A 24429-nucleotide genomic window follows, 5' to 3' on the forward strand; every position below is an offset into this window, starting at 1 on the left:
CTTATGATGTGCATTACCGAGAGGGCCCAGAGATACCTCTCCGATACTCGGAGTGACAAATCCTAATCTCGATCTATGCCAACCCAACAAACACCTTCGGAGATACCTGTAGAGCATCTTTATAATCACCCAGTTACGTTGTGACGTTTGATAGCACAGAAGGCATTCCTCCGGTATCCGGGAGTTGCATAATCTCATAGTCGAAGGAATATGTATTTGACATGAAGAAAGCAATAGCAATAAAACTGAACGATCAATATGCTATGCTAACGGATGGGTCTTGTCCATCACATCATTCTCCTAATGATGTGATCCCGTTCATGAAATGACAACACATGTCTATGGTTAGGAAACTTAACCATCTTTGATTAACGAGCTAGTCTAGTAGAGGCTTACTAGGGACATAGTGTTTTGTCTATGTATCCACACAGGTATCAAGTTTCCGGTTAATACAATTCTAGCATGAATAATAAACATTTATCATGATATAAGGAAATATAAATAACAACTTTATTATTGCCTCTAGGGCATATTTCCTCCAATCCCCCACTTGCACTAGAGTCAATAATCTAGATTACGTTGTAACGATTCTAACACCCATGGAGTCTTGGTGTTGATCATGTTTTGCTCGTGAAAGAGGCTTAGTCAACGAGTCTGCCACATTTAGATTCGTATGTATTTTGCAAATCTCCATGTCTCCCTCCTTGGCTTGATCATGGATGGAGTTGAAGCGTCTCTTGATGTGTTTGGTTCTTTTGTGAAATCTGGATTCCTTCACCAAGGCAATTGCTCCAGTATTGTCACAAAAGCTACGGCTCCAGTGGTTCCGTTCCCTTAACCAAGCCACTGCCTATGAGTCGTCGGCTCATTCTTCAACAGGCACGCGGTCAGAGATCACTTTCCCCTCCCACTGCTTGGTCATTGGACCCGATGCACTAGGTATTACACCTAGATCGGATATGAACTCCTTCATCCAGACTCCTTCATTCGCTGCTTCCGAAGCAGCTATGTACTCCGCTTCACATGTAGATCCCGCCACGACGCTATGCTTGGAACTGCACCGACTTACAGCTCCACCATTCAATATAAAAACGTATCCGGTTTGTGACTTAGAGTCATCCGGATCAGTGTCAAAACTAGCATCGACGTAACCATTTACGATGAGCTCTTTGTCACCTCCATAAATGAGAAACATATCCTTAGTCCTTTTCAGGTACTTCTGGATGTTCTTGACCGCTGTCCAGTGATCCACTCCTGGATTACTTTGGTACCTCCCTGTTAAACTTATAGCAAGGCACACATCAGGTCTGGTACACAACATATCATACATGATAGAACCTATGGCTGAGGCATAGGGAATGACTTCCATTTTCTCTCTATCTTCTGCAGTGGTCGGGCATTGAGTCTGACTCAACTTCACACCTTGTAACACAGGCAAGAACCCTTTCTTTGACTGATCCATTTTGAACTTCTTCAAAACTTTATCAAGGTATGTGCTTTTTGAAAGTCCAATTGAGCGTCTTGATCTATCTCTATAGATCTTGATGCCTAATATATAAGCAACTTCACCGAGGTCTTTCATTGAAAAACTCTTATTCAAGTATCCTTTTATGCTATCCAGAATTTCTATATCATTTCCAATCAACAATATGTCATCCACATATAATATTAGAAATTCTACAGAGCTCCTACTCCCTTTCTTGTAAATACAGGCTTCTCCAAAAGTCTGTATAAAACCATATGCTTTGATCACCTCATCAAAGCATATATTCCAACTCCGAGATGCTTGCACCAGTCCATAAATGGATCGTTGGAGTTTGCACACTTTGTTAGCACGGATCGACAAAACCTTCCGGTTGCATCATATACAACTCTTCTTTAAGAAATCCATTAAGGAATGTAGCTTTGACGTCCATTTGCTAGATTTCATAATCATAAAATGCGGTAATTGCTAACATGATCCAGACAGACTTAAGCATCGCTACGGGTGAGAAAGTCTCATCGTTGTCAACTCCTTGAACTTGTTGAAAACCTTTTGTGACAAGTCGAGCTTTGTAGACAGTAATATTCCCATCAGCGACAGTCTTCTTCTTGACGATCCATTTATTCTCTATGGCTCGCCGATCATCGGGCAAGTCGACCAAAGTCCATACTTTGTTCTCGTACATGGATCTTATCTCAGATTTCATGGCCTCAAGCCATTTTGCAGAATCTGGGCTCATCATCGCTTCCTCATAGTTCGTAGGTTCATCATGGTCTAGTAACATGACTTCCAGAACAGGATTACCATACCACTCTGGTGCAGAACGTGCTCTGGTTGACCTACGAGGTTCAGTAGTAACTTGATCCGAAGTTTCATGATCATTATCATTAGCTTCTTCTCTAGTTGGTGTAGGCATCACGGGAACGGTTTTCTGTGATGAGCTACTTTCCAATTCGGGAGAAGGTACAATTACCTCATCAAGTTCTACTTTCCTCCCACTCACTTCTTTCGAGAGAAACTCCTTCTCTAGAAAAGATCCATTCTTAGCAACAAAGATCTTGCCTTCGGATCTGTGATAGAAGGTGTACCCAACAGTTTCTTTTGGGTATCCTATGAAGACGCACTTCTCCGATTTGGGTTCGAGCTTATCAGGCTGAAGTTTTTTCACATAAGCATCACAACCCCAAACTTTAAGAAATGACAACTTAGGTTTCTTGCCAAACCACAGTTCATACGGTGTCGTCTCAACAGATTTAGATGGTGCCCTATTTAACGTGAATGCAGCTGTCTCTAACGCATAACCCCAAAACGATAGTGGTAAATCGGTGAGAGACATCATAGATCGCACCATATCTAAAAAAGTACGGTTACGACGTTCAGACACACCATTACGCTGTGGTGTTCCAGGTGGCGTGAGTTGTGAAACTATTCCACATTGCTTTAAATGAAGGCCAAACTCATAACTCAAATATTCGCCTCCACGATCAGATCATAGAAACTTTATTTTCTTGTTACGATGATTCTCCACTTCACTCTGAAATTCTTTGAACTTTTCAAATGTTTCAGACTTGTGTTTCATTAAGTAGATATATCCATATCTGCTCAAATAATCTGTGAAGGTTAGAAAATAACGATACCCGCCGCGAGCCTCAACACTCATCGGACCGCATACATCGGTATGTATTATTTCCAATAAGTCAGTAGCTCGCTCCATTGTTCCGGAGAACGGAGGCTTAGTCATCTTGCCCATGAGGCATGGTTCACAAGCATTAAATGATTCATAATCACGTGATTCCAAAAGTCCATCCGCATGGAGTTTCTTCATGCGCTTTACACCAATATGACCTAAATGGCAGTGCCACAAATATGTTGCACTATCATTATCAACTTTGCATCTTTTGGCATCAATATTATGAATATGTGTATCACCACGATCGAGATTCAACAAAAATAGACCACTCTTCAAGGGTGCATGACCATAAAAGATATTACTCATATAAATAGAAAAACCATTATTCTCTTATTTAAATGAGTAACCGTCTCGCATCAAACAAGATCAAGATATAATGTTCATGCTCAACGCTGGCACGAAGTTACAATTATTCAGGTCTAAAACTAATCCCGAAGGTAGATGTAGAGGTAGCGTGCTGACGGCGATCACATCGACCTTTGAACCATTCCCGACGCACATCGTCACCTCGTCCTTAGACAATCTTTGTTTAATCTGTAGCCCCTGTTTCGAGTTGCAAATATGAGCAACAGAACTAGTATCAAATACCCAGGCGCTACTACAAGCATTAGTAAGGTACACATCAATAACATGTATATCAAATATCGCTTTGTTCGCTTTGCCATCCTTCTTATCCGCCAAATACTTGGGGCAGTTCCGCTTCCAGTGACCAGTCCCTTTGCAGTAGAAACACTCAGTTTCAGGCTTGGGTCCAGACTTGGGCTTCTTCCCGGGAGTGGCAACTTGCTTGCCATTATTCTTGAAGTTACCCTTCTTTCCTTTGCCCTTTTTCTTGAAACTAGTGGTCTTGTTAACCATCAACACTTGATGCTCTTTCTTGATTTCTACCTCCGCAGCTTTAAGCACAACGAAGAGCTCGCGAATTGTCTTATTCATCCCTTGCATATTATAGTTCATCACGAAGCCTTTGTAGCTTGGTGGCAGTGATTGAAGCACTCTGTCAATAACACTATCATCCGGAAGATTAACTCCCAGCCGAGTCAAGTGGTTATGATACCCAGACATTCTGAGTATCCTCCATCTTGAAGCTATAGAACTTGTTGGAGACTTCATATCTCTCAACTCGGGCATTTGCTTGAAATATTAACTTCAACTCCTGGAACATCTCATATGGTCCATGACGTTTAAAACGTCTTTGAAGTCCCGATTCTAAGTCGTAGAGTATGGCACACTGAACTATAGAGTAGTCATCAGACCGCGTCTGCCAGACTTTCAAAGTGTCTACATTAGCGGGAGGGGGCTTGTCACCTAGCGGTGCATCAAGGACATAATTCTTCTGTGCAGCGATGAGGATAATCCTCAAGTTACGGACCCAGCCCGTGTAGTTGCTACCATCATCTTTCAACTTAGCTTTCTCTAGGAACGCATTAAAATTCAAGGGAACGGTAGCATGGGCCATTGATCTACAACATAGATACGCAAAAACTATCGGGACTAAGTTCATGATAAATTAGGTTCAATTAATCATATTACTTAAGAACTCCCACTTAGATAGGCATCCCTCAAGTCATCTAAATGATCACGTGATCCAAATCAACTAAATCATGTCCGATCATCACGTGAGATGGAGTAGTTTTCAATGGTGAACATCTTTATGTTGATCATATCTACTATATGATTCACGTTCGACCTTTCGGTCTCCAGTGTTCCGAGGCCATGTCTATACATGCTAGGCTCATCAAGTTTAACCCGAGTATTCCTTATGTGCAAAAGTGTCTTGCATCCGTTGTATGTGAAAATAGAGCTTATCACACCCGATCATCACGTGGTGTCTCAGCACGACGAACTGTCGCAACGGTGCATACTCAGGGAGAACACTTATACCTTGAAATTTTTAGTAAGGGATCATCTTATAATGCTACCGCCGTACTAAGCAAAATAAGATGCACAAAACATAAACATCACATGCAATCAAAATATGTGACATGATATGGCCGTCATAATCTTGTGCCTTTGATCTCCATCTCCAAAGCACCGTCATGATTTCCATCGTTACCGGCTTGACACCTTAATCTCCATCGTAGCGTCGTCGTCGTCTTGCCAACTATTGCTTCTACAACTATCGCTAACGCATAGTGATAAAGTAAAGCAATTACATGGCGTTTGCATTTCATACAATAAAGCGATAACCATAAGACTCCTGCCAGTTGCCGATAACTTTTACAAAACATGATCGTCTCATACAACAACGTATATCACATCAAGTTTGACCATATCACATCACAACATGCCCTGCAAAAACAAGTTAGACGTCCTCTACTTTGTTTTTGCAAGTTTTACGTGGCTACTACGGGCTTCTAGTAAGAACCGTTGTTATCTACGCGTCAAAACCACAATGGTGATTTATCAAGTTTGCTGTTTTATCCTTCAACAAAGACCGGCCGTAGTCAAATTCGATTCAACTAAAGTAGGAGAAACAGACACCCGCCATCAAATTCGATTCAACTAAAGTAGGAGAAACAGACACCCGCCAGCTACCTTTATGCAAAACTAGTTGCATGTCTGTCGGTGGAACCGGTCTCATGAACGTGGTCATGTAAGGTTGGTCCGGGCCGCTTCATCCAACAATACCGCCGAATCAAAATAAGATATTGGTGGGAAGCAGTATGACGATCACCGCCTACAACTCTTTGTGTTCTACTCGTGCATATCATCTACGCATAGACCTGGCTCTGATACCACTGTTGGGAAATGTAGCATGAAATTTCAAAAAATTCCCTATGCTCACGCAAGATCTATCTAGGAGATGCATAGCAACGAGAGGGGGAGAGTGTGTCTACGTACCCTCGTAGACCGAAAGCGGAAGCGTTTGACAACGCGGTTGATGTAGTCGTACACCTTCACGACCCGTCCCGGTCAAGTACCGAACGTACGACACCTCCATGTTCAGCACACGTTGAGCTCGATGACGTCCTCGCCTTCTTGATCCAGCAAGACGGGCGAAGTAGTAGATGAGTTCCGGCAGCACAACGGCGTGGTGATGGTGTTGGTGAAGAACAATCTCCGCAGGGCTTCGCCAAGCACAACGGAAACTATGACAGAGGATAAACTAGAGGGGACGGGGTTGCCGGCACACGGCTTGGTGATTCTTGATGTGTCTTGGGTGCTAGCCCTGCCCCTCACTTTATATGTTGAGCCCTAGGGTTGAAACTTGGAGTAAAGGCCTCCTCAAAGTCGGTTTTGCCCGAAAGGCAAGAGTCCTACTCGGACTCCAGGGCTAGACGCCAGGGTTCGCGGCGTCTACCCCCTAGACGCCAGGGTTCCTGGCGTCTAGCCTTTGGTCTTCGCAAAACTCCCTTTTGCACTTTCCAAAAGCCTCGTGGGCTTTCCCCTTTGGCCCAAATAAATTGTTCTCGTACCCAAACATTTCGGGAAACATCCGGAACCCCTTCCGGTGAACTTTGAAACCCTTCCGGAGACCAAACACTATTATCCCATATATCAATCTTTACCTCCGGACCATTCCGGAGCTCCTTGTTATGTTCGTGATCACATCCGGGATTCCGAACAACATTCGGTTACCAACATACATAACTCATATAGTACTATATCATCAATGAACGTTAAGCGTGCGGACCCTACGGGTTCGAGAACTATGTAGATATGACCGAGACACTTCTCCGGTCAATAACCAATAGCGGAACCTGGATGCCCATATTGGTTCCTACATATTCTACGAAGATCTTTATTGGTCGAACCTTATGACAACATACGTAATTAACTTTGTCCATCGGTATGTTACTTGCCCGAGATTCGATCGTCGGTATCCACATACCTAGTTCAATCTCGTTCCCAGCAAGTCTCTTTACTCGTTCCGTAATACATCATCCTGCAACTAACTCATTAGTCACTTTGCTTGTAAGGCTTCTTATGATGTGCATTACCGAGAGGGCCCAGAGATACCTCTCTGATACTTGGAGTGAGAAATCCTAATCTCGATCTATGCCAACCCAACAAACACCTTCAGAGATAACTGTAGAGCATCTTTATAATCACCAAGTTACGTTGTGACGTTTGATAGAACACAAGGCATTCCTCCGGTATCCGGGAGTTGCATAATCTCATAGTCGAAGGAATATGTATTTGACATGAAGAAAACAACAGCAATAAAACTGAATGATCAATATGCTATGCTAACAGATGGGTCTTGTCCATCACATCATTCTCCTAATGATGTGATCCCGTTCATCAAATGACAACACATGTTTATGGTTAGGAAACTTAACCATCTTTGATTAACAAGCTAGTCTAGTAGAGGCTTACTAGGGACACACTGTTTTGTCTATGTATCCAGACATGTATCAAGTTTCTGGGTAAGACAATTCTAGCATGAATAATAAACATTTATCATGATATAAGGAAATATAAAATAACAACTTTATCATTGGCTCTAGAGCATATTTCCTTCAGAGTTTTCATTAAAAAAAACTCCCTCTATTTCAAAATTTACGAGGATTTGTTTATTGAAAAGTCAAACCTCTTTATGTTTGGCCAAATCTGTAGAGAAATATACCAATATCCATAATATCAAATCGGTATCATTAGATTTATCATGAAATGAAGTTTCATATTTTATTTACTTAGTACTGTGGATGTTGATATTTTCTAGCTTTGAGCTTTGTCAAAGCTAAAAAACGACTTTTCAAAAAAAAATACACCTTATACTTTAGAACTGAGTGAATATTTAATTTGGCGAGTGGGGGAGATGATGGAGCGTATTTTTTTAATTTATAACGGTTTTGGTGGGCCTTTCGTGGTGTGATTCTATGTTTTTTGTGCGAAATTTTCTGCATATGTGCTATATTGATTCTATAGTATTAGATGTTGGCGCTTCTTTTTATTAGATGTTGAGAGGGTGCGTGGGATCGATTTGTTTTTATAGGCCAGTTGCTATCTATTAATATAAAAAATTGTTGACCCGGTCAAAATATGAATCAATTCCAATATTGCATACCTCAACCAAATGGGAGAGCTTCAAAATTGGGAAGTATGATGAATTAAAATAATTAAATAGAAAGTCCTTAAGAAATTGTCAGAACAACATCGAGTGATCCAATTCTAAATTAAAGACCTTAATATTAACTGTGAGCCTTAAAAATCAGGAAGCATTGCATAGTGTAGCGTTGAATGTCACATGTGGTCAGTCCACTAGTAGAAAAAGGGGCTTTCGTTCGGGCCTGGCCAGCCCATTAGTCCCGGTTCTGCCACGAACCGGGACCAATGGAGGCATTTGTCCCGGTTCGTGAGCCCAGGGGGCCGGCCGGGGCCTCATGGGCATTAGTCCCGGTTCGTCTGGGCCCATTTGTCCCGGCTCTTGGCACGAACTAGGACCAATGGGCCTCGCTCCTGGCCCACAACCATTTGTCCCGGTTCGTGGCAGGAACCGGGACAGAAGGATGGCCTTTAGTCCCGGTTCCAGCCACGAACCGGGACAAATGAGTTGCCTATATATACCCCATCGCCGGCGAGCAGAGCACTCCACAGTGCTCTGTTTTTTGCTGGCCGGCGAGGAAGGGCATTTGGGTGCTCTAGCTCACCTCTTATGCATGTGAGGTGTTCGATGAAATGCCCGAGCCACACTAGTTAAGCTTTCTCCTCTCGAAGCTCGACCTCCGAGCTCCATTTTTTCCGAGATTTGTCTAGGTTTAGCGGTCTGTCACGCCTCGTCCTCGTCTTCACCGCCGTCGATCGCCCGCGCCGATCTCATCGCCGGCACCACCGTGGTGAGCCTCTTGTTCTTATCTTCTTTCTGAAAGAAAAAAATCTTACTTTAGATAGATATTTGTCTAATTTTCTTACTTTTGACACACATAATTATATATAATGCACGTAGATGAACCGACAATGGATGTACGGTGACAGACACACCTCTGAGTACATTAAGGGCGTGCATAATTTTCTCGAAGTGGCTGACACAAACAAGCAGAATGGTTTTATGTGTTGTCCATGCCCTAATTGTGGGAATATGAGGCCTTACTCTGACAAGAAAATCCTTCACACCCACCTACTTTATAAGGGTTTCATGCCACACTATAATGTTTGGACGAAGCACGGAGAAATAGGGGTTATGATGGAAGACAGCGAAGAAGAAGAGGACGATGACAACTATGTGCCCCCTGAATACGGTGATGCTGCAACGGGGGAAGCTGAAGATCAAGAGGAAGCTGAAGATCCAGAGGAACCAGACGATGTGCCCGATGATGATCTCCGCCGGGTCATTGTTGATGCAAGGGAAAAGTGCGAAAGTGAAAAGGAGAAGCTGAAGTTCGATCGCATGTTAGAGGATCACAAAAAAGGGTTGTACCCCAATTGCGAAGATGGCAACACAAAGCTCGGTACCGTACTGGAATTGCTGCAGTGGAAGGCAGAGAATGCTGTGCCTGATAAAGGATTTGAGAAGCTACTGAAAATATTGAAGAAGAAGCTTCCAAAGGATAACGAATTGCCCGACAGTACGTACGCAACAAAGAAGGTTGTATGCCCTCTAGGATTGGAGGTGGAGAAGATACATGCATGCCCTAATGACTGCATCCTGTACCGCGGTGCGTACAAGGATTTGAACGCATGCCCGGTATGCGGTGCATTGTGGTATAAGATCAGACGAGATGACCCTGGTGATGTTGAGGGCGAGCCCCGCAGGAAGAGGGTTCCTGCGAAGGTGATGTGGTATGCTCCTATAATACCACGGTTGAAATGACTGTTTAGAAACAAAGAGCATGCCAAGTTGATGCGATGGCACAGTGAGGACCATAAGAAAGACGGGAAGTTGAGAGCACCCGCTGACGGGTCGCAGTGGAGAAAAATTGAGAGAAAGTTCTCGGCTGAGTTTGCAAGTGACCCAAGAACGTATAGTTTGCTTTAAGCGCAGATGGCATTAATCCTTTCGGGGAGCAGAGCAGCAATCACAGCACCTGGCCCGTGACTCTATGTATGTATAACCTTCCTCCTTGTATGTGCATGAAGCGGAAGTTCATTATGATGCCAATTCTCATCCAAGGCCCTAAGCAACCCGGCAACGACATTGATGTGTACCTAAGGCCATTAGTTGAAGAACTCTTACAGCTGTGGAATGGAACAGGTGTACGTGCGTGGGATGAGCACATGGGGGAAGAATTTAACCTAAAGGCGTTGCTGTTCGTGACCATCAATGATTGGCCCGCTCTCAGTAACCTTTCAGGACAGACAAACAAGGGATACGACGCATGCACACACTGTTTAGCTGACACCGAAAGTATATACCTGGACAGATGCAGGAAGAATGTGTACCTGGGCCATCGTCGATTTCTCCCGACCAACCATCAATGTCGAAAGAAAGGCAAGCATTTCAAAGGCGAGGCAGATCATCGGAAGAAGCCCGCCATGCGTACCGGTGATCACATACTTGCTATGGTCTCTAATTTACACGTAATATTTGGAAAGGGTCCCGGCGGACTAGCTGTTCCGAATGACGCTGAGGGACGCGCACCCATGTGGAAGAAGAAATCTATATTTTGGGACCTACCCTACTGGAAAGAGCTAGAGGTACGCTCTTCAATCGACGTGATGCGCGTGACAAAGAACCTTTGCGTGAACCTGTTAGGCTTCTTGGGCGTGTATGGGAAGACAAAAGATACACCTGAGGCAAGGGAGGACCTGCAACGTTTGCACGAAAAAGACGGCATGCCTCCAAAGCAGTACGAAGGTCCTGCCAGCTACGCTCTTACCAAAGAAGAGAAGGAAATCTTTTTTGAATGCCTCCTCAGTATGAAGGTCCCGACTGGCTTCTCGTCGAATATAAAGGGAATAATAAATATTCCAGAGAAAAAGTTCCAGAACCTAAAGTATCATGACTGCCACGTGATTATGACGCAACTGCTTCCGGTTGCATTGAGGGGGCTTCTACCGGAAAACGTCCGATTAGCCATTGTGAAGCTATGTGCATTCCTCAATGTAATCTCTCAGAAGGTGATCGATCCAGAAATCATACCAAGGCTAAGGAGTGATGTGGCGCAATGTCTTGTCAGTTTCGAGCTGGTGTTCCCACCATCCTTCTTCAATATCATGACGCACGTCCTAGTTCATCTAGTCGACAAGATTGTCATTCTGGGGCCCATATTTCTACACAATATGTTCCCCTTTGAGAGGTTCATGGGAGTCCTAAAGAAATATGTCCGTAACCGTGCTACGCCAGAAGGAAGCATCTCCATGGGCCATCAAACAGAGGATGTCATTGGGTTTTGTGTTGACTTCATTCCTGGCCTTAAGAAGATAGGTCTCCCTAAATCGCGGTATGATGGGAGACTGACTGGAAAAGGCACGCTAGGAGCGGACTCAATAATATGCAGGGACGGGCATTCTTGGTCTCAAGCACACTACACAGTTCTACAGAACTCTACCTTGGTGACCCCGTATGTCGATGAACACAAGAACAGTCTGCGCTCCAAACACCCGGAGCAGTGTGACGACTGGATTACATGTGAACACATCAGGACTTTCAGCAGTTGGTTGGAAACACGTCTCAGAGGTGACACTACTGTTTGTGATGAGCTGTACTCATTGTCTAGGGGGCCATCTTCGACTGTATTGACTTACAAAGGATACGAGATAAATGGGAATAAATTTTACACGATCGCCCAAGATCAAAAGAGCACCAACCAAAACAGCGGTGTCCGCATTGATGCAGCAACCGAGAGGGGAAAGGACACATATTATGGTTACATAATGGACATATGGGAACTTGACTACGGACATGATTTTAAGGTCCCTTTGTTTAAGTGCAAATGGGTCAACCTGTCAGGAGGCGGGGTACAGGTAGACCCACAGTACGGAATGACAACAGTGGATCTGAACAATCTTGGGTACACTAACGAACCGTTCGTCCTAGCCAATGATGTGGCACAGGTTATCTATGTGAAGGACATGTCTACCAAACCGAGAAAAAGAAAAGATAAGGAAGCGAATACATCATATGATGAGCCAAAGCGCCACATAGTTCTTTCAGGAAAAAGGGACATAGTGGGAGTGGAGGGCAAGACAGACATGTCTGAAGATTATGAAAAGTTCCATGAAATTCCTCCCTTCAAAGTCAAGGCTGACCCAAGCATCCTGATAAACGATGAAGATTATCCATGGTTACGGCGCAATAAGCAAAGCACACAAGCGAAAAAAAGTGAAGACTTTCTCTCCACAACTATTATGATGATACCATGCCAACTTTCAACCTTTTCGTAGTTCATTTGAAATGCCTATTGTAACAGACGAGTTTCCGTATGAAATCCCGATACTTCGAAACAGATTGTCCGTTTTGTACACGAAGTGCATCCATGTCCGTATGAAATCCTGATACCGGGCATGCTATGTGGGTGAAATGATGATACCATGCCAACTTTCAACCTTTTTAGAGTTCATTTGTAGTGCTTTTCAATTTCATGGTCTTATAGCTCAAAATAATCAGTAAATGCATGGAAAATAACAAATGAAGCCAGAAAGGGTTGAAAATTGATGATGTGGCTTTGAATGGTGCATTTTGAATACAGAAAAACTATGGAGTTCAAATAAGTTAAAAAAAATGAAATCCCTTTGTAACAGATGAGCTTTCGTCCGAAACCCTGATACTTCGAAAGAGATTGTCCGTTTTGTACACGAAGTGCATCTAGTTTTTGCCGTAACCCTCTCAACTTTCTTGCACATGCTATGTGGGTGAAATGATGATACCATGCCAATTTTCAACCTTTTCCGAGTTCATTTTAAATGCTTTTCAATTTCCGGGTCTTATAGCTCAAAAAGCAGTAAATGCATGAAAAATAATAAAATGCATAAAACTATAATATTTGTTATGATCAACTAAAAACCTAAAATCAATTAAAATATTCGGTTATGATGAACTAAAATAAAACTATAATATTCTTCAATAGCAAAAAGAATCAACTAAAAAGCTTTTATAAAACTATAATAGCAAAAGGAATCAACTAAAAAGCTTATATAAACCTCTAGTATTTTTAAAATTATATAAAATTTATGCAACTTATATTAACAAAGTATTTTTTGTTCAAAACATTAATAGCATTTATTTTTATAGTAAATTTATTCATAAAACTAGTGATTCACATACATTTAAAAAAATTCAAATTTTAAAACTAATGGCACTAATAGAAAGTTTATAATTTTTGTGACCTAAAAGCAAAAAGAAATCACTAAAGAACTATAAGTATTTAGTTTTAAGTAGAAATAAAAAAAGAAAAAGAAAAAAAGGAAAAAAATGCCACCTACTGGACATCCACGGCCTGAATACGACTAGAAACCCTACAATGGGCCAGGATTCAGGCCCGCAGAAGGCCCAATAGGCCCAATAGGCATGGCAAAGTAGAGATTAGGCCTGTAAGCCTGCAATAGAGAGGAGCTCGAGTGGGTGGCGGCAGCGAGGCTTATAACCCACTCCGAGCCCCTCCCAACTAGCGAGGTGGGACTAAACTTCCCACCGCACCGTGCCAGCACAAGGCCTATGGTCCCGGTTCGTGCCACCAACCGGGACCATAGGTGGGCATTCGTACCGGTTCGTGGCACCAACCGGTACCAATGCCCACCTATGGTCCCGGTTGGTGGCACCAACCAGGACCATAGGCCTCAGTTTCCCGCCCTTTGGGCTACCGAAAAGAGACCTTTGGTCCCGGTTCATGCCACCAACCGGGACCATAGGTTGGCATTGGTACCGGTTGGTGCCACGAACCGGCACCATTGGTTTTGCTATATAAGGTAGCACTTGTGAAAATTTCGCCAACTGTTCCCATTCCCCCCGACGCCGCCAGGCCGTTCCTCGTCGTCGTCGCCGTCGCCGCGCCCCTGACCTGCCGTCGACGTCGTCCTTGCCGTCGCCGCCCCGGAGCCGCTCCTCCCCGAGGCATCGCCCCGCGCGCGCGTAACCCCACCCCCACGAGCCCGCCGTCCTCGTCGCCGTCATTGTCGTCGGCCTCGTCGTCGTCCTCGTCACCGGCCTCGTCGCCGTCCTTCCTCGAGCCCCCAGTGAGCCCCTTCCCATCCTGATCCGTTAGTGCATTTTTAGCATTTTTTTGTTCATGGTTTTTTGTTCATAGTCTTTTTTTTCATAGTTTTTTGTTCATAGCATTTTTAGGCTGTATAGTTTTTTTTGTTCATAGCATTTTTAGGCTGTATAGTTTTATTTTAGGTTATTAGTTCTACTGTTAGTGCATTTAAAGTTAGTCTATTTTTAGTTGAACTAGTTGATTAATTAATAAAACTACTTTATTTTACTATATATAGAAGTAGTTTATTTTTAGTAAGTACTACTTTATTTTATTTATAGTAAGTGCTTAGTAGTTGAAATAGTTGATTTAATAAAACTACTTTATTTTACTCTATATAGAAGTAGTTTATTTTTAGTAAGTACTACTTTATTTTATTTATAGTAAGTGCTTAATTAGTAGTTGAACTAGTTGATTTAATAAAACTACTTTATTTTACTATAGAAGTAGTTTATTTTTAGCAAGGAAATTAGTAGAACTAGTTTATTTTTTTAGTTAAAGCAATTATTCCCGCATCGACGTCGACGATGCCTATCCCGCATCCTCGTCGTCGACTCGGCGGAGGAGGCCGGCTTTATCAGAGGGGCCATGTCCGGGACTGGGCTCCGCCGGGCTGGTTTTGGGAGGTGCTACCTTCCGGGGGGCGTAGGTTGGTGAGGAGCCAGCCGTCGTTGACCCGATCCTTGTTTGGTGGCGGTCGCGTGGGCCAGTGACGGTGCCGAGGCTTTCAGACACCGCGGAGGTGGTACGTCACCGTGTCAGCGAGGAGGACGAGCACGTCCGTCGCTACATGGTTGCATTGGAGGGCAGGTTCGACAATACCTGGCAGGTTCTTCAGGGATCTCACTGGAGCGATCCTGTGATGGTTCCTTCTCTTTGGGTGTCCACCGCCCGCGCCGATACCCGTCGGGCGCTACGGTTCTAGCTGTACTGGCGATGCTATATGTATGATAGTATTCGAGGTGTATTAGTGATAATATTCGACGATGTACGGACGCATGGAGATGATGTAGTTTTTCTTATAATTGAATGCATCCTTATTTGAATACTACTTTATTTTGCGATTTGATTTTGCTTATTGGATGCTCAAATTGGAAAACTACTCCTACTTTGAATGCTAAAATTGGAGAGCACTATGCAAGGCGTATGCATATGATTAGTTGATAGCTTATAGGGTTTTTGTTTTCGCAGAAATCTAGGAGCCCCCGGCCCCTTCATCATCCCCGCCGTCGTCCCCGGCACCGACCCCCTCCGACCTCGAGGTGAGACCAGCCAAATCCTCTTTTAGAAAGATAATTAAATGATATTTCAGGTTGACTTTAAGTCTGTCGAGTCTCCACCATATATGAGAGGACGAAGAATCCCGACTGTTGTCGTGGGGGTAACTTCTCCTTCGTTCCCGTTTGCTAGACAATTTGGTGTAATGCACTCGGGAACGAAAGGAGGAGCTACCATCACCGACGGTCGCAAATGTCAGAGAGGAATCAGTGAGGGAGAGTTCCACCATATATATATGAGAGGACGAAGAATCCCGACTGTTGTCATGGGGGTCGCTTCTCCTTCGCTCGCGTGTGCTAGACATTTTGGTGTAATGCACTTGGGGACAAATGGAGGAGCGACCATCATCAACGGTCGAATGTATACACCACGTGAGCTGAAAGTTTTCAAGAAAAGACTCGACAAACCGATAGTCAACCCGTGATGAATAATAATGATCTAATTTAGTTTTTGTAGTACATATATTTAATTGTACAAGTTTAATCTTTGAATTATGAACGTTGGAAATGCCGTCATCGGACGACGAAAGTCTCCCGGGGGAGTGCGGCTGGTGCCACGACGATCGAGGTTTGTGCGACAGGCCTCACCTGGACGATGATCGGCGCTTCAGCATTAAGCTCGAGGAGACCTTCGATGTTGAAACGGTACGCAACGGCGACAAGTGTTTTTTTCGTAATTAAGCATGACTTCAACTATTTCAACGTGTAATTTTCATCTTTTACAATTCGACTATAGCTTATCCCATGCCATGCAAGACGCTATGTCTTGGAGATGATAGATTTTGAAGGCCATGAAAATTTTGAAACGAAGAAAATTCACCTTAGGACCCATCATGATGTGGATTTTGAAGTAAATCTGTATAATGCTGAGAGCGTAACCCATTTTGGTTGCAAAAATTGGGAAGCATTTTGCAAGATGTATGGTTTTGATGAGGGTATGCTTGTCACCGTGGATCTTGGTGATCCTGACATCGACCAAGACAATATGGACATTTGGGTCCTTGTTGATACGCCTCCAGTTCTACCGCTATGTGAGTTTCTCAAACATAGTTAATTATTAACTAATTTATATTGTTTATTTCAAAATAGTTGACAGCTTATTTCCATTGACAGCTTATTTTGATTGTTCAAACAATGTGCGGAACATGGTAGACAAAACCCACTACACCGATGGCTCCGAGTTAACTTATCAGGAGAAATATCATCTGGTCAGATTTTGTACTGATCTTGGGAATTACAATATCTACAATCAAACTCCTCAACATTATGGTCAATACGTGCCACTAGTGCACGTGTTGAACTACGGTAACTACCATGGAGATACCCTGGTAAGATTTTTTACTATTACGACATCCGTGCATCTTTTGCATACTTCTAAAACTAGTACATCATTGGTAACTATGAAGTTATTACTATGTTTTTCAACAGAGAATCCCAGAGGATTGTGTGCCTCATTTGATGTATCAGAATGGCAGCCTTCGTGTTTTGAACATATATCCAGGTCATCTTACGAATCTCAACTGTCCATACCAGATTTCTAAAAGAAGTGGAGACATGCTAATCAGAGAATGGAAAAATGTATGAACATTCGTAAGGAGGTTCTTGGAAGCAAAAGGAAGCGCCGCGCAAGAATTGGAGACAGGATGATCTCCATTCTCCATAATGGAGAGTCAGGGTCTATATTGTTTTATGTTATTTTACCTTAAATAGAGTATTTAGTTCCTGCATAATACTGATGATCATGTGCTAAGAACAATTAAGTAGGGTTGGTTCGATGACTATCAGGATGATGATCGTATGACTTGTTATTAATAACGAGTAGAAGTTGTATGATGATGATTAGTAGGACTTGTTATTATGATGATGCATGATGCGAGCATGAAGAGTTATTATATATCTGTGGGTGAAATGAACATGGATTGGATTGAAGTGAAGTCAACATGCATGTGGTGCATGTCGAAAGTAGTACAATCCAAACTTGATCAAGTTAGGATTAGTATTACTTTCGACATGCACCACATGTTGCCTCACTTCAATCTAAGTCATGTTTAGAAATAGCAGTATAGCAGTAGCACGGAGATAAGAGAGGACACATCTCTCTATTAGCTACCTATAACAACCTAAATTAACCCCAAAACCCCTAAACCACCTTCTTTCCAAAAAAAAAACCAGCCCCTGAAATGCTGACGCGTGGAAGCTTATTGGTCCCGGTTGGTGCTACCAACGGGACCAAAGGTCCTCCTGCCTGGGCTCGCCGGAGCGGCCACGTGAAGGCCCATCTGTCCCGGTTGGTATAAGAACCGGGACTAAAGGCCTAGGGCATTAGCAACGACCCTTTAGTCCCGGTTCCACAACCGAGACAGATGGGCCTTATGAACCAGAACAAATGACCCTTTTTCTACTAGTGATGTCTTGAGCCTCGGCGGAGTAGCGTGCGAGTGTGAGCTGGTGTGGCATGGACGATGGTGGATGTACATATGATTGCAATTGCCTCCTGGCGCAGCACGTGCGCATGCATTCAATGCATGCATGCACGCATTATAGGTTTACGTACATGTACACCTACATGTACGTATACGTATTGCGTACGGCGTGCGTGGGCGTCACTTATTTCACAATTCACACGTACGCTAATCAATAATTTCCCTTCGAAATCGACACACGACTGACAGGAGGGTTTGGTTTGGTGGTCCACGACTCCACGTGCCACTGGCATCCATGCGTGCATGCATATATGTGTACTACAGTATATCAGTATCTACATGTGTCTGTCCACGATGAGATGAGCTCTGCTGGCCGGAACACGTACGTACGTACGTGTATCTTCTATGGATCGTCCATGCAGTTAATGTCTATGCCGACCCTAGACAGATCCAGCACTGTACTAACCTAGCTATGAGCTACTTATACATCTGCATGCTTTGCTTAGCTAGGAGCTACTCCCTCCATTCCAAAATAAATGACTTAATTTTGTATTACTCCCTTCTATTCGATTTATAAAACTACCCACAATGGGAGTAACATAGGTAGTAACATCATACATATCTAAATAAAATAGATGATGTGGCAAGTAATAAATGAAGAAAAAGAGACATGTGGTAACATAGCTAGTTACTATTAGTATGAGTAACATCACACATATCAAGGCAAGATGAGTCTATAGCCTAATAAATGAAGTTGTGCATATTACCACACATATGTTGCTCCCCATTATAGAGGTAGTAACATAGAGTAGTAACATGTGCATGTGCATGTTACTATTCTATGTTACTACCCATTGTGGCTCAATTCAAAAATCTCACCAACCAAGATAGATGATGAGTGGTGGAATACTTTTTGTAGTTTGCAAAAGCACCCAATTAGTGCTCTTGTTTCCCTAAAAAAAGTATGTTTACCAATGCATTAATTGCAATGCATGCATGCATAAATTACATGCATTGGTCAATTTTTTTCTTAATACTTGCATGCAATGATTTAATGTATCTTGGAATATGAACTGTGATGAAAACAACCAAATTGAGCCTTATAAAATGAAAAAATTAAAATTTTGAAATAAGCCCTATAAACCAGAAAGGAGGGAGTAGCTTTATACTAAAGTTAGTACAAAATTGAGTCATCTATTTTAAAACGGATGAAGTACGTACTACTGTATAGCTATGGCTATGCCCTCATGCATCGTGGATCGATCACGATCAATCTTGCAGCTATCTAGTGCTAGTAATTAGCTTAGCTGCCCTACTTGTCCTTTTGTATGGGCAGCCGCTCAGTACCATGCATCATATACATAATGTGTGCACCAATAACACAAAACGTACGTACTTCGGTCCCTTATAATGATAATCCTAATCTCTTCAAACCTAGGAATTTTTATATCACCCAGAATTTAGAAACGTACTGTAATGGATTTCACCCGCAAAAAATAAAATAAAAACGTATTTTCTCTATAAACTAATATAAGAGCGTTTAGATCACTAAAGTCGGAGGGAGTAATTCACAGTAATGTTATGTACTCCCTCCGTCCCGAATTACTTGTCGTAAGTATGGATGTGTCTAGATGTATTTTAGTTCTACATACATTCATTTTTATCCATTTCTGGGACGAGTAATTTGGGACGGAGGACATTTATGTGCTAAGCATGCTTGCACCTTGGGGATTACCGATTGCTGGATGGACTCCCCCCGGCTTCCTCATGACCAGCGTTTTGGCTGATCGTGCGGGAACAAAGTCTGGTGAATAAAGCTCGAAGTTTCCTGCAAAAAAAAAAATGGGACGGAGGGAGTACTCGTGAACGACTAGGATGACAATGATCGCACATTCAACCGATGAGTCCCGTAGGAGAAGAGGAGGCGGAGACGTTATCACTCGCTTCTTCAAACCGATGAGTCTATAAATCAAATCTCCTCAAAATGTTTCTAACAGTAACCGATGAGTCTATAAAACTCCCTTTTACCTTGAAAAAGAAATTAAAATAACCAAGGTAAGGTGATCAAGATCACTTCTGAACACATTTTAAGAAAATCACTTCTGAACATAACATCATTCATGGAGTCCTGAATTTTCTGCAAAATATATAAAGTACCCCTGGCCATATTGACGTGTCCAAGTTAGTAGGTGTTGGCATTCTCCGCAGGTCTTGGAATCGTTTAGTACGGGTGTGGGGTTGATGCCACATCCAAACAGCTTTTAGATGTTTTTTTTTTCAACACAATACATACATAGGAATCCATCCATACGCACATACATTTACCCCTATAAATGTATGGACACACATCCTACTTTTGTGAGCATCTCTGAGAGACTGAGTCGGCACATCATTTTAAGATTGATAAAGTCATCACAGACGCCTTCATAATCGACGAGAACATCTCCTCACACTGCCAGAAAGCTTGAAGTCGGCACAATAGCTTAACTAGTTTTGCTACAGTAGAAGGACGAACCATGACTCAGGTTGGTTCTGGTCCGGATGTTGCTGTTGAGCTAGCTCTCGCTGATTGTATAAACACTATGATTTGAGCAATACAATTTACCACCTGCGAAAAAGAAAAGAAATGAATTCAAGAAAATGCGAGCACCCGTGTCATGTCTAGGACTTAAACTCTAGTGAACTGAGAATACCATCGTCCTTCTAACCATCCAACCACTGGTTGGTTCATAGCTCTTGGTTGATGAATAAGTTACCAGAGAGTCAAAACACGATTTTATAAGGTTGAATGTGGCATCATTTTCGTGCTAGTTTTTCAGGGGGACATCTCAAGGCAACTCCAATGCGAACCATGACATGGCCCGTAAATGTGTGGGCCGAACAGTTCAAACGCTTTAAGTCTTCCAACGGGAGTCATCAAATGTCCGGAGACCGATACAAACATATGAGATCCCCTAAATCGGCACAAATTGAGGAAGGATTGAGAGAATATGTACGTTCGCCTGGCCCACCCTTAATTGGACCACATCCTCCATGGCCCATGTGCCACATTCACTTTCTTTTTCCTATTGGTACGTCTAGCCCATTGTCAGTCATAGCCTATCGTCTGAATTTAATGGCCACAGTTGAATGGCCAACGCCCTGCCCACTGTCCGCGAAAACGATCGGACGTGTTCATGAACATTTGGTGACATCCGTTCAGTGATCCATGGTTGAATTGCATACTATGTCTAATGAGCTCGCATTGCCCTGTGGTTGGTCTTGATAGGCCGATGCTAGAAATTGAATTGAATCTATCATTTTACCGAGCTTAATTTGCTAGTTGTGCAATCAGATAGCAAGAGATGTTGTCAGGTAAATCCATCGAACTCTCATCTAGGGTTACCCTGCCTCTCGTCTAGGGATTCCCTGCCTCTCACCGACGCCGCCATCGGTCCGCCTCGTCTCGCATGGTCATTGGACCATGGAGGCGCGGTGATACCGGCCCTTGCCGGCGAAAGGGCTGCGTTTTTAGGTGCTTTTCTAAATTTTGTTAGGGTTTGTACCATGCTCAGGAAGACGAGCCGCCGGCGGCTTCTTGAAGATGAAATAAGGTTCTCCCCGCCTAGTCCCCTTCATGGTGATGTTTCAAGCGTCATCGGAAGGTGTGTGGAGGTTTGTCTCCGCTAGATCTCGTGCGATCCGGTTGGTGTTTGTCTTTGGTGGATCGTCTGGATCCGGTCTTCGTTCGTCTACATCAGTGTGTCTGCGGGTTGGATCCTTCTGACCTATCCTTCTCTTCATCGGCGGCAGTTGCTGTTCTGGTGTGTTTTGGTTGGTCCTATGAGGCCTTAGCACGACGACTTCTCAACTGTGTACTACAACAATGTTTGCCCGGCTCCGACGAGGGAGGGGCGATGACGGCGGCGTGCCTTCGGCTCGCTCCAGTGCTTGAAGTCATCGCTAGCTGGTCTACGGACCTGCATGTAAATTTTACTTCTAGTACTTTTTTATTACCTTGACAGTTGATAATTAGATCGAAAGTTTCTTGAAGAAAAAAATTCCATCAACGCTACTCTCTCCAACGGTGGGAGTAGAAATTTGTCAAACTGGTAGTACAAGCTACAGCAGCAACTATATATAACTATTAATTATTGCACATGACAACAGGGATTTTGGGCCCAACGCACGCATGAGATTAGTGTCGCGGAACATGCGGATAAACAATTAAACAAGAAGAACTACACAATTCAGTAGTGAGCAGTTTGGTCTTTGGTCTGCCCTGGTCCACCAACAGTTTAACATGGACTAAGCCAACACCTCTTTAATTTCTGCATCCGGCCCCTCCCGAGAAGAATCCCATTGGCGCCTCCTGCAGTACTCAACCCACTGCCGCGCTGCTGGTGCCGCTGACGATGATCTCTGCTCACACTCGCAGCCAGCAATTTGCCAGCCATCCTGCATGCCCATGAAAGCATACTGATGAATATTTGAGAGAGACCATCAACATTGATTTGTTCATGAGAGAGGACACCCTGATCAGTGATCGACTGAATTAACCTAACTTGTGAGTGCAGTGCATGCATGGGCAGAAATAAATGGAGTAAGCGTACCTGCAGGTGAAGTTGACGAGTTGCATAGCTAGCGTTTGCAGGGGAGCAGGCTGTGTCTTGGAGAGGGTCTTCATCAGCTGGTTCCAAACGAGGCATCTTCTTCTTGGTGTTCTCCTCGGTGCCTGCTGCCTTCTTCGCCTTGGCCTTGGTCTTGCTGGCGGTGGACAAGGTGGAAGTGGAGGCGCGGTCGCCGTGGGGCTTCTTCGCTGGCACCTCTTGGGAGTTGTGCAACTGCAGGTAGGTGTCGTCGCCGTCGATGAAGTAGGCCGTCCAGCCGCTGTCGTCGGAAGCCACGGCGGTGGCAGGCCCGGATGCGTAGCAGTCGACGTCGCCGTCCAAGACTGAAGCTGAAGCACCCGGCGTCCTAGACGAGCTGATAGATTCCTCCATTTGACAAACGTACGTATGTGTGTGTGGACTATGAACTTGAAGCTAAGTTAGCCAGCCAGGTAGCTCCGCGTAAGGTGGCTAGCTAGAAGAAGAAGAAGAAGATTGCAGTGTTGCAGAATGGGTTGGAGTAAGAAATATGGCATGGAGGTCCGCCGGGGGAGCGCGGTTGGTGATGGTGTTATATAATGGCGGAGAGAGGGGAGGGTAGGCGCACCGGGACGTGGAGCGGCGGAGGGGTTACAGTGAAGTGTCGTTGACAATAAAGCCGGATGGATGATGCGCACATGGGCACTTATTTGCAGGCCGTGCACTCAACTGGACTCGAGACACACGTACGAGGGGGGTGTTCCATCCATGGATGGAAGGGATGGGAGGGAAAGATAAGTTAAGCAAGAGAGCGATAACTTTTCTCCGGGAAACATGTAGCCATGCAGCAGAAAGCCTGTTGGAGTTGGATCCGAATCAAAACCCATGGAGTCATGGAGATATACGGGGAGTACTAGACAAATGGAAGGAACAAAAATCTTGCACACGTGCATGCTATACTAGCTCGTCATCTTCATCTACTAAGCGCCATACCCAGTAAAGTTCACTAGTTGGAGTACACATAGTTGACAGAAAAAGCTAGGAGTACCAACTAAAGAAAGGGCAATGCTTTGCGTCGGTCGACCACGTAAGGACTCGATCGGTGGCCTTCAGCACCACATGATAGGCCAAAGGCAGCCATCCGACCTCGCCCCGTGCCTCACGCTCGCCGTGTACAACACTGTGCTTCGCAGCAGCCTCCATCCCCATCCCCGCCGCCAGCGAGCTCAAAGCACCGCATCGCTGAGCTTGTAGCTCCGCCCTCCCCAACATCCTGATTGCAACACCCGACATTGTTGTCGTAGCATCCTGTCGCGGGTCGAAGCGCGCCACGGTGGCTGGTTGCAGCTCCAAGTGGTGCCCGTCGTAGCACGCCAGTGGCCGATTGCACCTTCTCGACGCCCCCGTCGTGCCATCGGTCGACGTGGGTCGTAGCACCCCTGGTGGCTGGTTGCAGCTCTCGGTGGTGTCAGTCGTAGCACGCTGGTGGCTGGTTGCAGCATCCGGATGTCGTAGTCGTAGCATCGTCAGCTAGGGCGCCCATCACCGTCAGGGGGTTGGAGCATCCTCGTTGTACGCTTTCAACATCGTCCCTGGGCAGTCGCAGCTTCGCCGATGGCCCATTCCAGCATGCGGCCACCATTGTTGTAGCTTTGTCGGAGGTCGATTCCACCACATAGCCACAAAGGTCCGAGTTTCATAGGTGGTTGATTCCAGCACATCGCGACGCTGGTTAAAATACACGGCCACCACTATCGCAGCTTCGCCGGTGGTGATTCCAGCACGTCGTTGACGCTGGTTACAACACGCGGCCACCATTGTGGCAGCTTCACCGGCGGCGATTCCAGCACGTAGCCACCAAGGTCTGAACTTCGTCACCGGCCGATTCCAGCACTCAGCCACCATAGTCA

The 24429-nt window shown here is 44.3% G+C and overlaps 1 protein-coding gene across 1 annotated transcript; it reads right to left on the reverse strand.

Moving 5' to 3' along the window:
- Nucleotides 1-22022: 22022 nt before the first annotated feature.
- Nucleotides 22023-23095, reverse strand: LOC109740187 (uncharacterized). The gene is made up of 2 exons (XM_020299227.4): nucleotides 22544-23095; nucleotides 22023-22388 (listed from the first exon to the last, which is right to left on the reverse strand). The coding sequence occupies exons 1-2, from the start codon at nucleotides 22931-22933 to the stop codon at nucleotides 22239-22241; spliced, it is 540 nt and encodes a 179-aa protein (XP_020154816.1). The 5' UTR covers nucleotides 22934-23095; the 3' UTR covers nucleotides 22023-22238.
- Between the last annotated feature and the right edge of the window lie 1334 nt (nucleotides 23096-24429).

The sequence above is a fragment of the Aegilops tauschii genome, chromosome 2 (genome assembly GCF_002575655.3).
Source record: "Aegilops tauschii subsp. strangulata cultivar AL8/78 chromosome 2, Aet v6.0, whole genome shotgun sequence".
Lineage (NCBI taxonomy): Eukaryota > Viridiplantae > Streptophyta > Magnoliopsida > Poales > Poaceae > Aegilops > Aegilops tauschii.